This window comes from Chinchilla lanigera, unplaced genomic scaffold (genome assembly GCF_000276665.1).
Source record: "Chinchilla lanigera isolate Chin_1 unplaced genomic scaffold, ChiLan1.0 scaffold00051, whole genome shotgun sequence".
Lineage (NCBI taxonomy): Eukaryota > Metazoa > Chordata > Mammalia > Rodentia > Chinchillidae > Chinchilla > Chinchilla lanigera.
In genome coordinates, this window is record NW_004955452.1 from 5,793,353 (window position 1) to 5,810,280 (window position 16,928).

At 47.0% G+C, this 16,928-nt stretch overlaps 1 protein-coding gene across 1 annotated transcript; it reads left to right on the forward strand.

Moving 5' to 3' along the window:
• Positions 1–230: 230 nt before the first annotated feature.
• Lin28a (lin-28 homolog A (C. elegans)) lies at positions 231–15,310 on the forward strand. The gene is made up of 4 exons (XM_005394857.1): positions 231–334; positions 803–999; positions 11,656–11,840; positions 12,533–15,310. The coding sequence occupies exons 1-4, from the start codon at positions 304–306 to the stop codon at positions 12,747–12,749; spliced, it is 630 nt and encodes a 209-aa protein (XP_005394914.1). The 5' UTR covers positions 231–303; the 3' UTR covers positions 12,750–15,310.
• The last annotated feature ends 1,618 nt before the right edge of the window (positions 15,311–16,928 follow it).

Below are 16,928 nucleotides of genomic sequence, written 5' to 3' on the forward strand. Positions count from 1 at the left end.
ACCTCAAGGTCCTGAGAAGGGACACCCCAGAGGTGTCAGAGACTGGAGCGGTGGGGGAGGGCCGGAGCGGGAGGGAAAGGGAGGGGAAAGGAGAGAGGGGGAGGGGAGGGGGCTGCCCGCGGGGGGTTGGGTCATTGTCTTTTAGAATTTGGGAGCCTTTGAAAAGCCGTGGGCCCTCCCACCGCTATTGTGCAGAGGAAGATGTAGCAGGCTCTTCTCCGAACCACCCCTTTGCCTCCGGACCTCACTGGGGCCAGCAGCCGCCCGATCAGGGGCCCGGGGCCACGGGCTCAGCCGACGACCATGGGCTCGGTGTCCAACCAGCAGTTTGCAGGTTCGAGCAAGGGACTTAGCGGGGTACCTTAAAGTACAGGGCTTCCAGGAACCACATAGAAGGGAGGTGGGGAAGTGTACCCCAGGCTGCCCGCAGGACCCCAAGTCGGTGCCGCTTCCTTATTGGGGCCATAGCTGGACCAGAGAACCCAGGTGTCCCAGTGGCGTGCGAGGCGAGCCTTCGGGGGCGGAGGGAGAGAAGAGGAGGGGCCTGTCTGGCCTTCTGTCCCACGGCAACGTGTTGTGGGAAGAGGAGCAAAACTTTCGGGGCACCACTGGCTTCGCTGTAAGCTTGGGGAGTGCGCGCGGGAGGCGGCCGGGACAGGTTTCTTCTCGCCAGCTGCTGGGTTGCTGCCCCCTCCTGGGTGTCCACCCCTGGGCTGGACTCTGGGTCACCCGGGCCGGTCGCTGAGGGAGCCCTCCTAGCCCGTGGCCCCCCAGCTGAGCGCCCGGCCCTCTCAATCTCCAGGTGGGTGCACCAAGGCGGCGGAGAAGGCGCCGGAGGAGGCGCCGGCGGATGCAGCCCGTGCGGCGGACGAGCCGCAGCTGCTGCACGGTGCCGGCATCTGTAAGTGGTTCAACGTGCGCATGGGGTTCGGCTTCCTGTCCATGACCGCCCGCGCTGGGGTCGCGCTCGACCCCCCGGTGGACGTCTTTGTGCACCAGGTGAGACTGATTCTGGTAACTTTGTTGGGGGAAAGGGGGCCTAGAAGCACATATGCACGGGTGGGTGGGCGGGCTCGGCTGTTGGATTGACGATCAGTGCGTCCCCATCTTTGCAGGGGCACCCCAGTTGTAAGTCCCTGTTTACTACGGGGCTAAGAGGGAGGCTGCAAGGATTATCAGCACCCCCTCCCCCTTCCGGGAACCCCTCCGGCTTACCACGTGTCTATTACCTCTTTCCCCTGGGAAGAGGGCAGGGGGCAGGGAGGTGACCCCATGTGGCAGAAACTAAGGTTGTATTGTGCTTGCGGGTGGGGGGAGGGCGAGCAGGCCGGCCAGGGAAGCACATGCCGGGCCTGAGCGGGGCGCCGAGTGCCCAGCGCGTTTAATGTCTGAATGAACCTCACAGGGCCGGAGTATGGGCCGGGAGCTGGGTACCGGACCCAAGAACATAAAACTGCGAAGTCGGCCACGTCCCCGGTTTAATGCAGATCTCACCCAGGTGGTCACTTAAAACTCAAGTGTCTTGGGGCTGCTGGTTTGGCAGATCCCCTAAAGATCCAGTGAAAGTCTGGAAAGTGCCACCGGAGCATTGCTTACAGTTCAAGACTCCAACTCCAGCCAGGAAGGAAAACCTTTGAAGGAGCCCAGGCCTCCACATTCCTGGGCCAGGCTGGGACAGTTGGGTCGGTGCAACCCCAAGTTCTCAGTTACAGCAGGGCAGCACAGTCGGGGGTGAAATTCAGTGTCCCGGGGCAGGGGGTGGAGGGCAGCTGGTCTCTGGACCTATTCTCCTCAGTTTGGCATTTATGGCCCCAGACAGCCATTGATTGCTGTCCTAACATTCCTAGCCTCTACCAAGGAGCCAGAGACTTAGGATCTCCCTCCTCCCAGGCTTGCCCTTCCTCAGTATCCTAAAGCCATTGCCAGTGGCCCTGAACCACCACCTAGCATGTAAAGATCATGTAAAGCAAGTTGCTGTGTGTGTCCCTTCCACATTTGGTGGCTCGGGGCTGGACCTGGAAAGAAGAAATATGTAATCCCAGGCTCTGTAGGTTGACACCCTGGCCGGGCAGGGAGGGGTTACTTCTGGGAGGTTGGCTTTAGGAGCCATGGGGGAGGGGAAAGGAGGATGTGGGGATTAAGGCTTGGAGCCTGAGGGATGGCATTCTGGAGGGGGAGGGGTGGGGAAGGGAGATTCTGGGTGGACTGGTTGGAGGCCGCAAGGAAGTCTCTGAGCACAACCCTCAGGGAGGAGATTCGGGAGGAGAAACTAAGGAGATAGAGGATGCAGAGAGATAGGGACCTGGCAGTCACTATTACTGCCGCAGGGTCACTGGGGTGCTACAACATCTGTCGAAAGGGGGATGATTAGCTACCCTCCTGCAGCCCCCATGTTCCTGCCCCCCCAGCTAGTTTCAGGCTGGTGGCTTTGCCCCCTCCTCCCTGTCTCATTTACATATGTGAATGATAACCCACAGGAAGTAATTGTGGGAGAAAGAAGGGAATTGGCCTCTTTAGATCTATTAAATCACTTTATTACAGGAACCAGCTTTGAATGGCCTTCCTCAGCAGGGTGGCAAGTCTCCCCCACTCTCCCATTTATCTGATCACAAAGAGATTAAAATCTTTCCTGGTCCTGGAGACAACCGGACAGCTACCCCAATTTTGGGAGGCTAGAATAAAAGTCACATCCAACATTTGTCTCTCCTCCAAAGCTTGCTAAGTAGAAAGAGGCTGAGGGGAATGGATCTTCTGATCTTCTGGGCTTCCTTGGAGATAAATCCCAAGGAAGGTTTTTTAGCAAGTGATCTTTGCCTCAGCCAATTTCCCTTTAGGTTTCAGGGCAACTGGAAAGCTATTAGATGGCATGCAAGAGGCCAGGATGGACCAGGTAGAAACCTTCTGGACTAGCAGGTTTGGGGATTTCCAGAGACCCACAACTGAATAACGTATCAAAAAGAAGCTGACCTGGATGATGAATCAAGAACTTGTCTTCCTAACCCTCCTCATTCTCCAGCGCTAGTCAGAGGATGATAACTGATCCGTATGGTACCATGGGGCTGAACCATACCCCACCTTAGCAGTGAGTTAGGTTAGTGATTTAAGATCTCTCTGGGAATCTAATGGCAGAGGAATTTTGTAAGTGCAGGATAATCCCTAAGAATTGTTTACTGGGAGAGAAAAGTGTTTCTGAAGTAGAGGTGGTAAGAAATCTTTAACAAAATGTCTCATTCTTTAGTTACCAGTGGTGGTTACCCTGGAGGTAGGGAGTAGGGTGGTGAGGATAATTGTTCTAATATAACATTTGCCAGGGAGAGGGCATGCGGGAGCCCCTTTCCAAAGAAAGATGGAGGGGAAAAGCAGCTTGAAAGTATTTTTTTTTTCTCTTCCGAAGTTGAGCTTGTAAGGTTCGCAGTGCCTTCCTTCCTCCAATCTGATTACACTCCTCCCAGGAGTGGATAGTGTGAGAAAAAGCACATCCCACCCCGAACAAAATGCCCATAAAGCAGAATGATTTCCATGATACTCCTTTCGTTCAGTGATAGGTCTTTAGACCTACAAATCTCTGGCTCTGGAGTTAAGGGAATTTTTAAATTATAATAATGACAGATTGCCAGCCCCTAACTCAGGTGTCTACACCTTGGCACTGTTGACGTATTTTAAGCAGGTTAACTCCTTGTTCTGGGAGGATATAGAATGTACACCACTTCCTGGCTTCTACTCCCTAGAAACTAGTTGTATTCCCTCAGTTATGACAACCAGTATGTCTCCAGATAATTGCCAAATGCCCCCTGGGAGGCAGAATCACCCAGCAGAGGAACCGTCACCCAGAAAAAGCAGGAACTAGAACGAGCTAAAACTGTGTTCTGTTTTTGTTTTACCATGAATGTTAAAATCCCTGTGGCCCTTTTAACAGTTTTGGCTTCACTCATATTTAGTGTGGTTCACAACCCAAACTGCTAAGATTTGTAGAAATTGAAAATTAAAATTTCCAGTTTCTCCATCATAGCTTCTCAGAATCCAGGTAAGTTAAATTGCTTTCTGGCTAAAATACTGTTAGAAGCCTTGGAAACAAAAAGAAAAGCCAATAGTTGACTGAGGAAACAAGTGGGGTTAGGAGAACCTTTTTTCAATATTGAGACGTAAATTGAAGCTGAAATTGTTCTTAAGCCCATGTGGCCTGCTGCTTTTTCTGAAAGAGATGAGTCAGGGACAGCAAGAGCACAACCACCTGAGACCTAGGTTAGGGCCGGGGGCACATATAGGATCTTCCCCACCTGGTTTATAACATTGCACCTCTGATTATTCCCTTCATGTCCAGTTACTGATGTTCTGCTTGTCTTATGCTCTCCTAACCAATATGTAAGCCCTTTGGAGAAGGAAACTTAGCTGTGTGGGTAATTTTCTAGTATACCCTTGTGCTAAAATGGAAAAATAAACAGATTTTTTGGGGGGTGCTGGGTGGAGCCCAAGATTAAGCAAGCCCTCCACCATGGAGCTATACCCTTCCCTGGACCTTCATCCCCATGTGAACAGGATGACATATGAGGGGGTGGTGCCAGGAATCACCTCACACTTGCCAGGCAGGCACTGCATCACCAAACTAGATCCCTAGCCCCCTCCCATGTTAACAGGAAAAGACAGGCTAAAAATAAATCATCCTGATTTCTCATAAAGTTGGTAAAGGAGTTTGTTAATTTTGGCACCATGGAATCTTCTGGAGTCCATTCAAAGGAGACAAAGGCTATGCCAGCATCCTAAGCAAAGCTTCAAATTCAGGAAGCTTCACCCCTGCTAGTGACACTGCTGCCTGCACTATGAAGAATTATGTGTTTTACCGAGGCAATTTAGACATTCCTAAGCAAACAGTCACATGCCCTACCTTACCCTACTGGAACTCCGTGATTTTTAGAGACTCTCCCTTAGGTAAATCTTATACTTCACTTCTTCCTGCAGGCGTGAAAAACAGTTCTGAGTAGTCCCAGTCTGGGAGGTGGAAAGAGTTGGGGGAGGAGATATTCAAAGTAGTACATAATTTTTAACACAGTCTCAGGTTAGAGTTTCTTGATTCAGATAGAAAAACAAAGTCCAAGGAGAGCTGTACAGAGCAGAGTACTGGATTTCTGGCATAAAACTCAAAGAATTTTTTCAGTCCCACCCTGAACCACTTTAGTGTGGAGGTAGTTGGGCAAGGGGCAGGGAGTAAACACCCTATCTCCCTCTCCCTGAGGGCAAGGGAGGACAAGATGACCCTGCTAAGAAGCTGTGGAGACAAGGCTGTAAGTGTGTTCACAGTTCAGAACCTCCGTCCTGCCTGGTCTAGCTCTCTGGCGTGTCTTGCGCACTCAGGCAGATAGATGCACAGCACCATCTGGTGGAGAACTGCAGGTAGGCACCAGCAGCTTCTCTTGAGAGGTGAGGGAGGTTGGCTTCCCAGAGTGTTTGGCTCTGGACGACTTCCCCATCTCCTTGGCACACACCCACCATCAGGTAAACTGCCTCTGGATGAATTGGTTTTCTAGCCCCTATGAAATTCTCCCTCCAGGAATGAGGTCCGGATAGGGCTTTGACATCACAGAGTTGAGTTATTAAAATAACTTTCATGTGCTGCTTTTTACTTCTAGAGTTTAAAATTGTACGTGACTTGCATGATGTGAGGTTGTGCTGACTAATTGAGTCAGGCCAACTGCAATCAGCCCAGCTCTTTTCCTATCACTATAGCGCTGGGCAAGGTGCCCTGTGCCTCCTTGTTAAACTGACCATGTGGGTCATAGTAATACCTACCCCCGCATTGGTTTGATAGGAGAGTTAAATGAGTTATACCATGCAGACTGTTCAGAACACTGCTTAGCCTCTAGTAAGCATCAGTAAGTTACTTCAGGTAGTAAAGAACTTAGTTTATTCAACAAATATTTGTTTGCTGTTAGGAACCTAGAATTGGGGTAGAGACATGCACTGGCTAATTTTGAACTGAAATATTCTGTGTGTTGCCTAAGAGCTAAGAACCCTAGTTTTGGTCTAACAAGGTGCATCAAGTATATGAAATTCTGACTTTTGCCGCTTACATAGAAAGGAACAGCGTGGCTAAAATCCTGTGCATGGACAGATAATTGAAAGAACCAGAACCTTTACTTTTCCTAAGTCTCCCATTCCTAAGATCCCCCCTCTAAGTTTAGAAGCCGATGTGGGGAAAGGGTGTTAGAGTGAGGGGGGCCAGGTAGCAGCAGAAGGCCTACATACTCGGGAATCCTGCCCTGACTGAGTAAAAGAAATGCTGCAACTGTTTGCTAAGTGCTGTCTTCCTGGAAGCAGGCAGGCCGCCCACCTTCCTAACTTGAACCAAGAGTGGGAAAGGAAGATGGAATTCCTGCCTCCACTCCCCTGCCCCTTTAAAACCATTTATCTTGAATTAGGCTCTTGCGTGTATAGGACTTGGTGGAGGTCACCCTAGGGGAGGGGGACCTCTTTAGTTACCCCCAGGAGGTGCAGGGTAGGCAGGCCACAGGGAAGGGGAGATGGCTGCCGGAGGTGACTTTGGCAAACCCAGCAAGCCTGACTGCACAAGAGAAGCATTTCTATATCCACTTCTCCCTCCATGACCATAACCCCAACACGCAGAGGAAGGAAGGAACTGATCCTGTTGAACGTGGGGGAGGGTGAGCCATGCAAGGGGGATCTGTGCCTTGGAACTCCAGGAATCTGACCACCAGAACTAACCAGTGTCAACTCTTTGTTCCCTGGGGCTGTGCTCTATTGGGGGAGCTCAGGCCAGGCCCCTCCCCCCCCAAGCCCTTTTCTTTTTGGAGGGGATCTGGAGGGGCCGGGTCCTGCTTTGTGTGTGGTTGAGGATAGAGTGGGGGTGGTACAAGAATTTCAGGCTTCTTTCAGTTGCAGGCCCAGAGAGACTGGCTGTGGGGCTGCACACTGATTACCTATCTGATAAGGGAGGAATTCAAACTATGTGTCTTGCCAAGGAGCAGGGATGGGGGGCAGGGAGCGACCCCAAGAGATCACCGTTTTAAATCTTAGCCCGCCAGTTACATGGAGGGGCCTGAATGAGTTTTTTATATGCTTTAAAGGTCTTAAACAGACTTCAAGTGCTCCAGTGACACAAGGACTGGTCAGTGTCACATTGCATGTCCCTGTTTACATTACCCCTTGTTCTCACAAGCCTATACATTGTCAGTGGAGGGGAGGGTGCTACTTAGTGAGCTGGAGCTCAGAGAGGGGTATCTTGCTGAGTTTCTACAGCTGGTTAGTGAGAAAGCCAAAGTTAGCTTTGAGTCTCCTGATACTGGGTTCTGTTCGCTTGCTCCCATCCAGCCTGAAGAAAAGGATTGATGTGTGGCAGATGAGGTGTTAGTGATTTTTCATGCATCAAACCTCACAGCACCACCATAAGGCGAGTATACGCTCCGATTTATAAATGAGTAAGGAAAGGAGGACACAGGCCTTGGGACTCAGTCCTTGTCCTTATCACCTGCTGGGTCACAGTTGGACTGAGGGTGTCCCAGGCCAGATGACACTGGAGTTGCCTGGTGAGAAGACTTCTTGGTCTTGCTTCTCAAGGTCCTCCCCGCCCACTGAATTTACACATCCAAGTCCAGCAAGAGACAAATCTCAAGCCGGGCATGGTGAAACACGCCTGTAATCCCAGCACTTGGGAGGCTGAGGCAGGAGGATCGTTGTGAGTTCAAGACCAGCTTGGGCTACAAAGTGAGCTCTCCGCAGGCCTGAACTGCACAGCGAGACCCTGTCTCAAAGAAAGACAAAATAAACAAAGAGACAAATCTCATCTGACTTTAAATTCAGGGTGATTATTGTGTACCGGGGAGGAGGAAAGGTGCTTTCATCATGGCAGTGTTTTTACTTCCTGTTTTTTTTTATTGTTACATTTGGTTTTGAGACCAGAGTCTCACTATGCAGTTCGGGCTAACCTTGATCTCACTATGTAGCCCAGGTGGCCCTCAAATTCTTGGCAATCCTCTCACCTCAGCCTCCAGAAAGCTGGGCTACAAGTGTGCACCACCACACCTGGTGGTTTATTTCCTGTTTTTTTTTTGTTTGTTTGTTTTTTGTTTTTTTGTTTTTCTTGTTTTTCTCCAGTACTGGGAACCAAACTCACGACCTTGCGCTTCCCAGGCAGGCGCTTTGCCGCTGAGCTAAATCCCCAGCCTATTTCCTGTTTTAATGCCTGTCCCTTTGCCCACATCGAGTGGGGTGGGAGTAGGGGGAATCGTCACATTCCTGGATGTGTCTGTGGGCATAAAAATCAAATACAGGAGTTGGAGAATATAGCTCAGGAATACAGCACATGCTTAGCTTGTTCAATCCCCAGCAAACCACCCCCACAAAGTGAAAAGATCCCATATCTCTGGAGTATGATGGGACAGTAGTTACTGTCTACTTGGTATTTCTGTGCCCATGTAATCTTCATGGACCTATTTCCTTGAAAGGCACTGTTTTTGTGTTTTGTTTTGTTTTGTTTTCATTCTTTGAAGGGTCTGAGGCTCAGAGGTGAATCTGACAAAGATCACACAGCCACTAAATGGAGAACTGACATTTTAAAACAAAATTTAAAATGACTGAAACCAGGCTCACTGACACATGCCTATCATCCCAGCACTCTGGCAGACTGAGGCCAGAAGAGCACAAGTTCCAGCACAGTGCAAATGCCTTGGGTTCAATCCCCAGTACAGAGAAAGAGAGATTGAGGAATTTATCTCATTTGGCTAATGAACATGCTTAATCTAAGTCCCAATTTGAAAAATTCTCTCATAAAATACTAGTACTACTTATCTGTGTTCGCTCTAGTCAGGTCTAGGGAGGTAAGGACAGAGGGATTGCCATCACTGCTTTGAACCCTGTTTTCTCTTTTTTTTTTTTTTTTTTTTTTTGTCTTTTTGAGACAGGGTCTCCCTATGCAATTCACGCTGGCCTTGAGCTCACTTTGTAGCCCAGGGTGGCCTCGAACTCTCAACGATCCTCCTGGCTCAGCCTCCCGAATGCTGGGATTACAGGCACAGTTTTCTCTGATGACTATTCTTTGTTGACAGATTTGATATGTACATCGTGGGTTTCCTACCCTAATAGAAGAAGCTGTAATGAAGATATTCTGGACAGGGACTAGAAGATGCTGTCCCTTTCATTTATGTGCTATCGATGGAGTAAGCAGAACAGTAGGGACAGCTTTAAATCAAGAACTCTGGGTTCTTATGATCCTGGTTTTGCTACTCAATTAACTATGAATAATTACCTCTTTTTTTTTAAAGGGCTACCATATTTGGTGACTTTTTATTTCTTTCTAGTTTTGGTAGAAATACGCTGCATTTCAGTGGGGTTCTTCCTACAAGTGGTTCTAAATTTTGGTTTTTCATTTATCCATATTACCTACCTCTGGGCCTGAGTATGTAGCTCAGGGACTGGCAGAGTGCTTACCTCGTATGCATGGGGCCCTGGTTCAATCTTCAGTACCACACACACATACACATACAAATCAACCTGCTGGTCAGGTAGGTGTGGTGGGGCACATCTGTAGCCCCCACATGCTGAGGCAGGAGAATCACTTGAGCCACTGAGTTCAACCAGCCAGACACCCATCTCAAAAAAAAATCTACTTTTGTCCAAAGACATGCTAGGCATTATTTGAGGTACCAAAATGTGGCAGTGAATGAGATGATACATTTTTTTTTAATGCCTGTATGCCATCATTATTGTGGATGTACTGTATTTTAACTCAACCATTTACCAACTAAGTTAGTTCCATTTTATCAACAGTGGATATTGAATATGTGTAAATATACTACCCATGTATGTAATTCTTTTTACATAGTAGCTTTCTGCAGATTTGTCAGCCCGATGATGTCCTTTTACAGTTTTTTTCTTAAACTTAGGTATTTCATTCTTTTCAAATGTTTCTTGCACATGTATATTTACAAAGGGGTAGTTTTCTCAGCAAAAATTATTTTCTCCACCTAATGATGTCTCCATGTATTCACGGTTCTCTCTGACTTTCCATTTTAATCCCCGATTTGTTGGCTTCGGTCATACTGTCTTTAACTTCCCATAATATTATTTTTTTCCATTTGGTACAGGAATCGAACACAAGACCTTGCACTTGCCAGGCAAGCACTGTGCCACTGAGCTATATCCCTGGCCCCCTGTAATATTATTTTGATATAATTTTAAACACAGAATATGGTACAAGAATAGGACAAGAAAGCCAGGTGTAGTAGTGCACATCTGTAATCCCAGCACTCAGGAGGCTGAGGCAGGAGGATCGTTGTGAGTTCGAGACCAGCCTGGGCTACAAAGTGAGCTCAAGGCCAGCCTGAACTGCATAATGAAACTCTGTCTCAAAAATACACACACACACAAAAAGAATAGTACAAGTTTCCAGGTAGCTGGGATTTACCCAGATTCATTAATTATTAATCTGTTTCTCTGTGTGCTACTTTTCTTTTTTAAAAACAGGGTTTCACTGTGCAGTTCAGGTTGGCCTTGAACTCATAGCAATCCTCCTGCCTCAGCCTCCCAAGTGCTGGGATTATAGGCGTGCATCACCATGCCTGACTCATATGCAAATTCTGTCAATTTTCCTATTTTTTTCCTATTCCAGGATACAACCCAAAGTTTTGGGTTGAATTTAATCACACATTTTTTTTCTTGTTTTCTCTTTCATGATCTTGACTTCTGTGCAGTACACAGTCTGTTTTGTAAGATGTCCTTCAGGTTGGATTTGTCTGATGATCCCTCAAGGTTAGATTCAGGATGTGCATTTTAAAGTCCTATGTCCTTAGTACATTAATCATCTCAGGAGATATGTGTGTCCTACTTCTGTGTGTCCCTTTATAGATATGGTAATGCTACACTTGAACACCATCAAGTTTTCTCTTATCAACTTGCAGTAAGTTTTGGCTGCCATTGTGATTATTTCTTAAACTGTTCACATCTTTTTCTCTTTACTAAAGTGTCCAATAATACTGTGATATATAAGTACCACTTTTCTTTGGTTTTTTCCAACATTCTAGATACTTGGTCTTTAGATGAATATAGAAACTGAGGTGTTACGTAAATACATAATGATTGAGCTTTTTATTCTACATAAAAAACTATATAGATTTTATTTTATAATTTTATATTTGTTGATGTCTTACAAATATTTACATGTGGGGATTTCTTTCTGTTCTTTTTTACTTACAATTTTGAATCTGAATAGCTATAGTTTTGTGGGGGGGTTTTTGGTTTTTTTTGTTGTTGTTGTTTTGTTTTTTGTCTTTTTGAGACAAGGTCTTGCTATGCAGTTCATTCAGGCTGGCCTTGAGCTCACTTTGTAGCCCAGGCTGGTCTCAAACTCACAACAATCCTCCTGCCTCAGCCTCCCGAGTGCTAGGATTACAGGTGTGTGCCGCCATGCCCAGCCCTAAAGCTATAGAAAAAATGTTTTGACCTGTGTTTATGTCAACACAAACTTTGTGAATATGTTGATTTCTGTTCATTAGTGACTCTTGCAATTCATACTTTCCTTGCTGATAAAGTGGGAGTGCTGTCTTCACCCATGCTTTTCTACCTTGTAGAAATAGGTTTGTGCATTTTTTGCTTTTGGATGTAATGATGGGAACAAATGGTAACATCTACCGTATTTCCCTTCACCAGAGTAAGCTGCACATGGAGGGTTTCCGGAGCCTGAAGGAGGGTGAGGCAGTGGAGTTCACCTTTAAAAAGTCTGCCAAGGGCCTGGAATCCATCCGCGTCACTGGGCCTGGTGGGGTGTTCTGTATTGGGAGTGAGAGGCGGCCCAAGGGGAAGAACATGCAGAAGCGCAGATCCAAAGGAGACAGGTATGGCTTAGACCACAGCTTCTGGAGGTTGTTGAGGCACGGAAACGTGCTGAGGATGGGGAAGACTCTCAATCCGGCGTGCTGAGGATGGGGAAGACTCTCAATCCGGCACTTGGGCTAGGTTACTAAAGATGAGATGAAGGCTGTGGTCCCTGACAACATCTGCATGGTTGAGGGGCGACTCCCTCTGCTTTGCAGCCATTGCTGTCGAGTGAAAAGAGGACACTGATCCCTGATGATGAGAGGAGAGACTGGATACGTGTGATGGGACAGGACGGTACATGTGTGCCTGCTGTTTCCTTACCAGGTCTCAGTTGGCTGATGTCTGCAATCTTACTAGTGAATTAAAACCTCTTAGCTCTGAGCTGATATATAATTTAGCCTTCAAAAATTTTTCTGTACTAAGGCTACGATACCCTCTTACCTTCCCCGTCCAGGTCAGTGACACTGTTCTCAGCATCTTGGTATTTTTAAATTGACCTGAATCTGAAGAGATCATCTAGTTAGATTTGGAAAGGATTTATAGATCACCTAGTGCACATTCCTCCATTTATAAGTGGGGAAATTGGTCTCTGGGAAGGGAGGTTAGTGACAAGCCTGGACCTGAGCTCAGGTGTTCTCCTGGTGGGGGCGGGCGGCACTTCTGACTTCTTCACATCTTTCTCTCACTTTTAATATTTGCTTTGTATCAGGTGCTATAACTGTGGTGGTCTAGACCATCATGCCAAGGAATGCAAGCTGCCACCCCAGCCTAAGAAGTGCCACTTCTGCCAAAGCATTAACCATATGGTGGCCTCATGTCCACTTAAGGCCCAGCAAGCTCCCAGCTCCCAGGGAAAGCCAGCCTACTTCCAGGAGGAGGAAGAGGAGATCAACAGCCCCGCCCTGCTTCCGGAGGCCCAAAATTGAGCGCAGTGGGTGGGGGAATATTCTTTGCTATCAGGAAGTTCAAGGAGCAGGCATCAATCGGCAGAGTGGAGAAAGTGGGGATAGGGTGGGTCGGGGTAGCTGGCACTGCCGGGTATCTCAGGCCGGGGTTCCCAGCATCACCCCGTCTTCCCTCGGTGGGGGGAAGGGATGAGACAAAGGAACTCCAACCATGCTCTAGCCAAGTAAAAGTGAGGGCGCTGGGGGAACCACCCTAGAACCTGCGTGCTTTATCTGAGGCTTTACCCCAAAAAGAAAAGGGAAGTTGTTTTCCTTTTAAAGAAGGATACGTAATATTTCCCTTGCCAGGGTGAGATGATTAAGCATGAGACCAGATGAATGGACCTAACCCACCAGCTACTACTACATTACGTGGGAGGGAATCTCAGGAGCAACGCGGGGGTTTTTTAGTATCTTTTTCCCTCGTAACCCAATCTTGGGATGTGGTGCTGGGAACTGTTCCAAGCAATGGGTTGTAGCGACAGGGAAAAAGGGCGGTTGGGAGAACAGCTGCAGACCTGCTGCTCCTGACTCACTCCCACCCCTTTCTGGGCCAATGCGATTTTATTTATTTGCTCCTTTGGGTAACTGCACCTTGGGTCCCACTTTCTCCAGGATGCCAACTGCACTGTGTGCGAATGACGTATCTTGTGCATTTAACTTTTTTTTTTCGTAATATAAATATTCTGGCTTTGTATTTTTGTATATTTTAATCTAAGGCCCTCATTCCTGCACTGTGTTCTCAGGTACATGAGCAATCTCAGGGATAAGTCGGCAGCAGCTCCAGGTCTGCACAGCAGGAATACTTTTTGTTTTTATCACTATGGAGAGCAAACATTGGGAGTGCATATCCTATCGAAGTGAACTACCTCATTTCTGCCAATTAGAGCCGAGTCTTCTGCCATAGTACCCTCTTGAAACCCCCTCCACCTTAAAAATGTTTGCTAGGAGACTAGGTCTTAAAGGGGTTGCCCCGCGACTTGATCTGCGACTGGAAGATTGTTAGTCTACACAGGAAAAGGTGGTGCAGAGAAGTTAGGAGAGGCTGGGCCACGTAAAAGGCCCAGAGAGGAAGCCGAGGTTAGGTGATGTGATGGTTGTTGTCTAATCCTAGGGGCATGGGGCTTGCTTTACACATCTGATCCATCCTTCACTAGATAGATAAGCCTAGCTTGACAATGCACAACAGGGTGTATGTGTGTGTGTTTGTGTAAAAAAAAAAAAAAAATTGAGTTGCTAAGGCTGGGTTTTAAGATCGATACCCTGTGCCCATTCTCTGCTGTGCGGGAATGGCTGTATGAAGCAAGGACTAAAATTCTGAACCATTCAACATTCTTGGCTTCCAGGGAGACCCGGGAGAGAGGGCCTCTTCGGGGTGCCAGGAACCAGTGTCCTGCCCTGCTGCAGTAGAGATGAGTAGTGTCTTGGTAGCTAAAAAAGAAAAGGGGGGTTTCGTTTACATGCTGTGAGATCACTGCAGACCTACCTCACTGTGTTGAGACGGGACAAATGCAATAGAACGCATTGGGTAGTGTGTGTCTGATCCTGGTTTCTTATCTCCCCCGAATGCTGCCCCCCTCTTAATTATTATATTTGTCTGGGCTTTGTAGGACTTTTGCTGAGTCTCTGAGTTGGTGATTGCTAGGTGGCTTAGTTTGTGTAAATATAATGTGTTGGTCTTTTCTCCATGTTCTTTTGGGGTTTTATTGTTTACAAAATTCTTTTTGTATTGAGAGAAAAATAGCCAAAGCATCTTTGACAGAAGGTTCTGCACCAGGCAAAAGGATCTGAAACATAAGCTGGGGGGAGGCTCTTTTTGAAGTGGGGATCTTGAACCATCTTTGCTTTTGTGGTCCCCTTTCCCGTGTTTCCTATTTGGGACCATCTGTCCTAAAAACTTGACTCCTACCGCCTTCTCCCCCTAAAGAAAATCTGCACACTCACACACACACCTGTTTAATTCTTGCAGTATCTCTGCAACTCTCAAATGACTTCTGTAGAAATCCTGAAGGAGCAAGGATCCCCTACCCCTTGTTCCCAACCTCCCAAGTCAAGACTGTAAGTTCGTGCAATTCATGCCAAACACCTGCCGTTTGGATGGATCAAAGCTACTCAATTTGTAATCCTAGAAAAGCAAGTGGGGTCAGGAGACCAGAAAAGGGAGTATGAATGTATATTCAAGTCACTCAGGAACTTTTATGCAGGTGTAAGAAACTTATGTCAAAGTGGCCTCAAGATTGTTTAATAGGAGACAGACGAATGTAACTCCATGTTTACTGCTAGAAACCAAAGCTTTGTGTGAAATCTTGAATTTATGGAGAGGGTTGGAGGGGGGAGGGTGGGAAAGTATATACCTGTCTGTTCTTTCCCTGAACCCTTCACATCATTCCTGAACTGCCCAGGACCAAGCCCCCTTGGGCTTTGGAGGCCCCATCACTGGGGTGTCTATTTGATGGTTGATTTTGCTGTACCCCGGTATACTTCCTTTTCCTATTTTCTAATCATTTTGTAACACGTGTGCTGACTTTTCCTTCCCTTCTCCTTTCCCCGGGAAAATACAATGAATAAAAAGTCTTATTGGTACTCAAATGGTTCTCATTGTCAGATTATTTCGGGTGTTTTTTCTTCCCGTAACTCCCACCTTCTTGGACTGGGACTCAGAAGTCACAGAAGAACCATTAAGTTTTTCCCGTTCACCACTTTGTTAGGAGTGAATCTTTTAAAAAGTTCAGTCCTCATGGCACCTCATTACAGTGGATTTTTGTTTCTAGTTAAGGCCTCTTGTCCTTTCCTTGGAAGCTGCCACATTCAAGAGGGGATTAGAGTCTTGGCATGCATAAGAATGGGGTTGCCTATACCACTGGCTGGGATGAAAGGATGGGGCCATGGCTTGGGGCATGAGACCCTAATAATACTTTGTTCCCTACTCCTCAAAGCCCTTTACAAATCTTAATTAATTAACCCCTTGCAGCACCTAAGAAGGAAAGTATGATTCGGAAATGGAGAAGTTGAGGCCAAAAGTGATTCACTAACTATAAACCAACATTTCCTTTGGGCCAAAATTTGCTAGCATTCTAATGAATATTGAATTCTTAAACATCTCTCTCCCCTCAAGGGGAAAATCGCTCATTTGAGGCAAACCAAGAAAGTGCAAGGAAACAAAAAGGATTAATGCTTCAAACTCTGGCAACCCAACCAGAGAAAGGGTTAGAAGTTTCATGGAGTCTGTCCGGGAGGTTTGTGGCCCCTTAACTAAGTGTACTTTCAAAACTCAGGGCTGACAGTGGAAGCTCACAGCTCAGCAAAGTACTACTGGGCTTATGTTAAAGGACTTCATGCAAAGTTGAAATAACTGCTAGGCTGAAAGTGAATCCCTGCTTCACAATGCAGAGGAAAGGTGAGTTACTCATCTCCAGGGCTCTCTTTAATCATACTGCCTCTGTTGGGTACCCTGCTTCCCCATGGGGGAGAAGAAACACAGGCCTCCTGCACCAGGAAGTCTACTAAGCCACACACCCTGACTGTTCCTTTAAAAATAACCTTTTCGTCAAAAAGAGGAAGACATGCAGTGGCATTGCTACATCTATTCCTTCTCCTGTTTGAAACCACAAGGCAAAATGAGGTAAGACAAGAAGGTTTGTTGAAACTGTTCAGATGAAAGTTGCTTTATCCTTTGAAAGAAATACTGCCGGGCGTGGTAGCACACACCTGTAATCCCAGCACTCGGGATGCTGAGGCAGGAGGATCGTTGACCAGCGAGTTCGAGACCAGCCTGGGCTACAAAGTGAGCTCAAGACCGGCCTGAACTGCATAGCGAGACCCTATCTCAAAAAGACCAAAAAAAAAAAAAAAAAAAAAAAATAAAAAAAAGAAAGGAATACTGGTTGCATCACAGTACTATACATGTTTTTTCAATTTTGAGAGAATGAACTACCAGTTTCTGAAAATCAGTGCCTAGAAGTCCAGCAAGGTTACCCTTGATTTTTCTACCTTGGTTAATGACGGCCTGGTGTTTTCTTTCTCTTTTTTCTTGGTAGTAATACTCAGGTACAGAGAAGATTTCGCCAAATTACCCAGATTGGTCTAGTACTCAATCCTGCTTCAGCCTCCCAAATAGCTGCGATAACAGACTTGCTCCACAGCGCCCTGCTGGCTTTTACA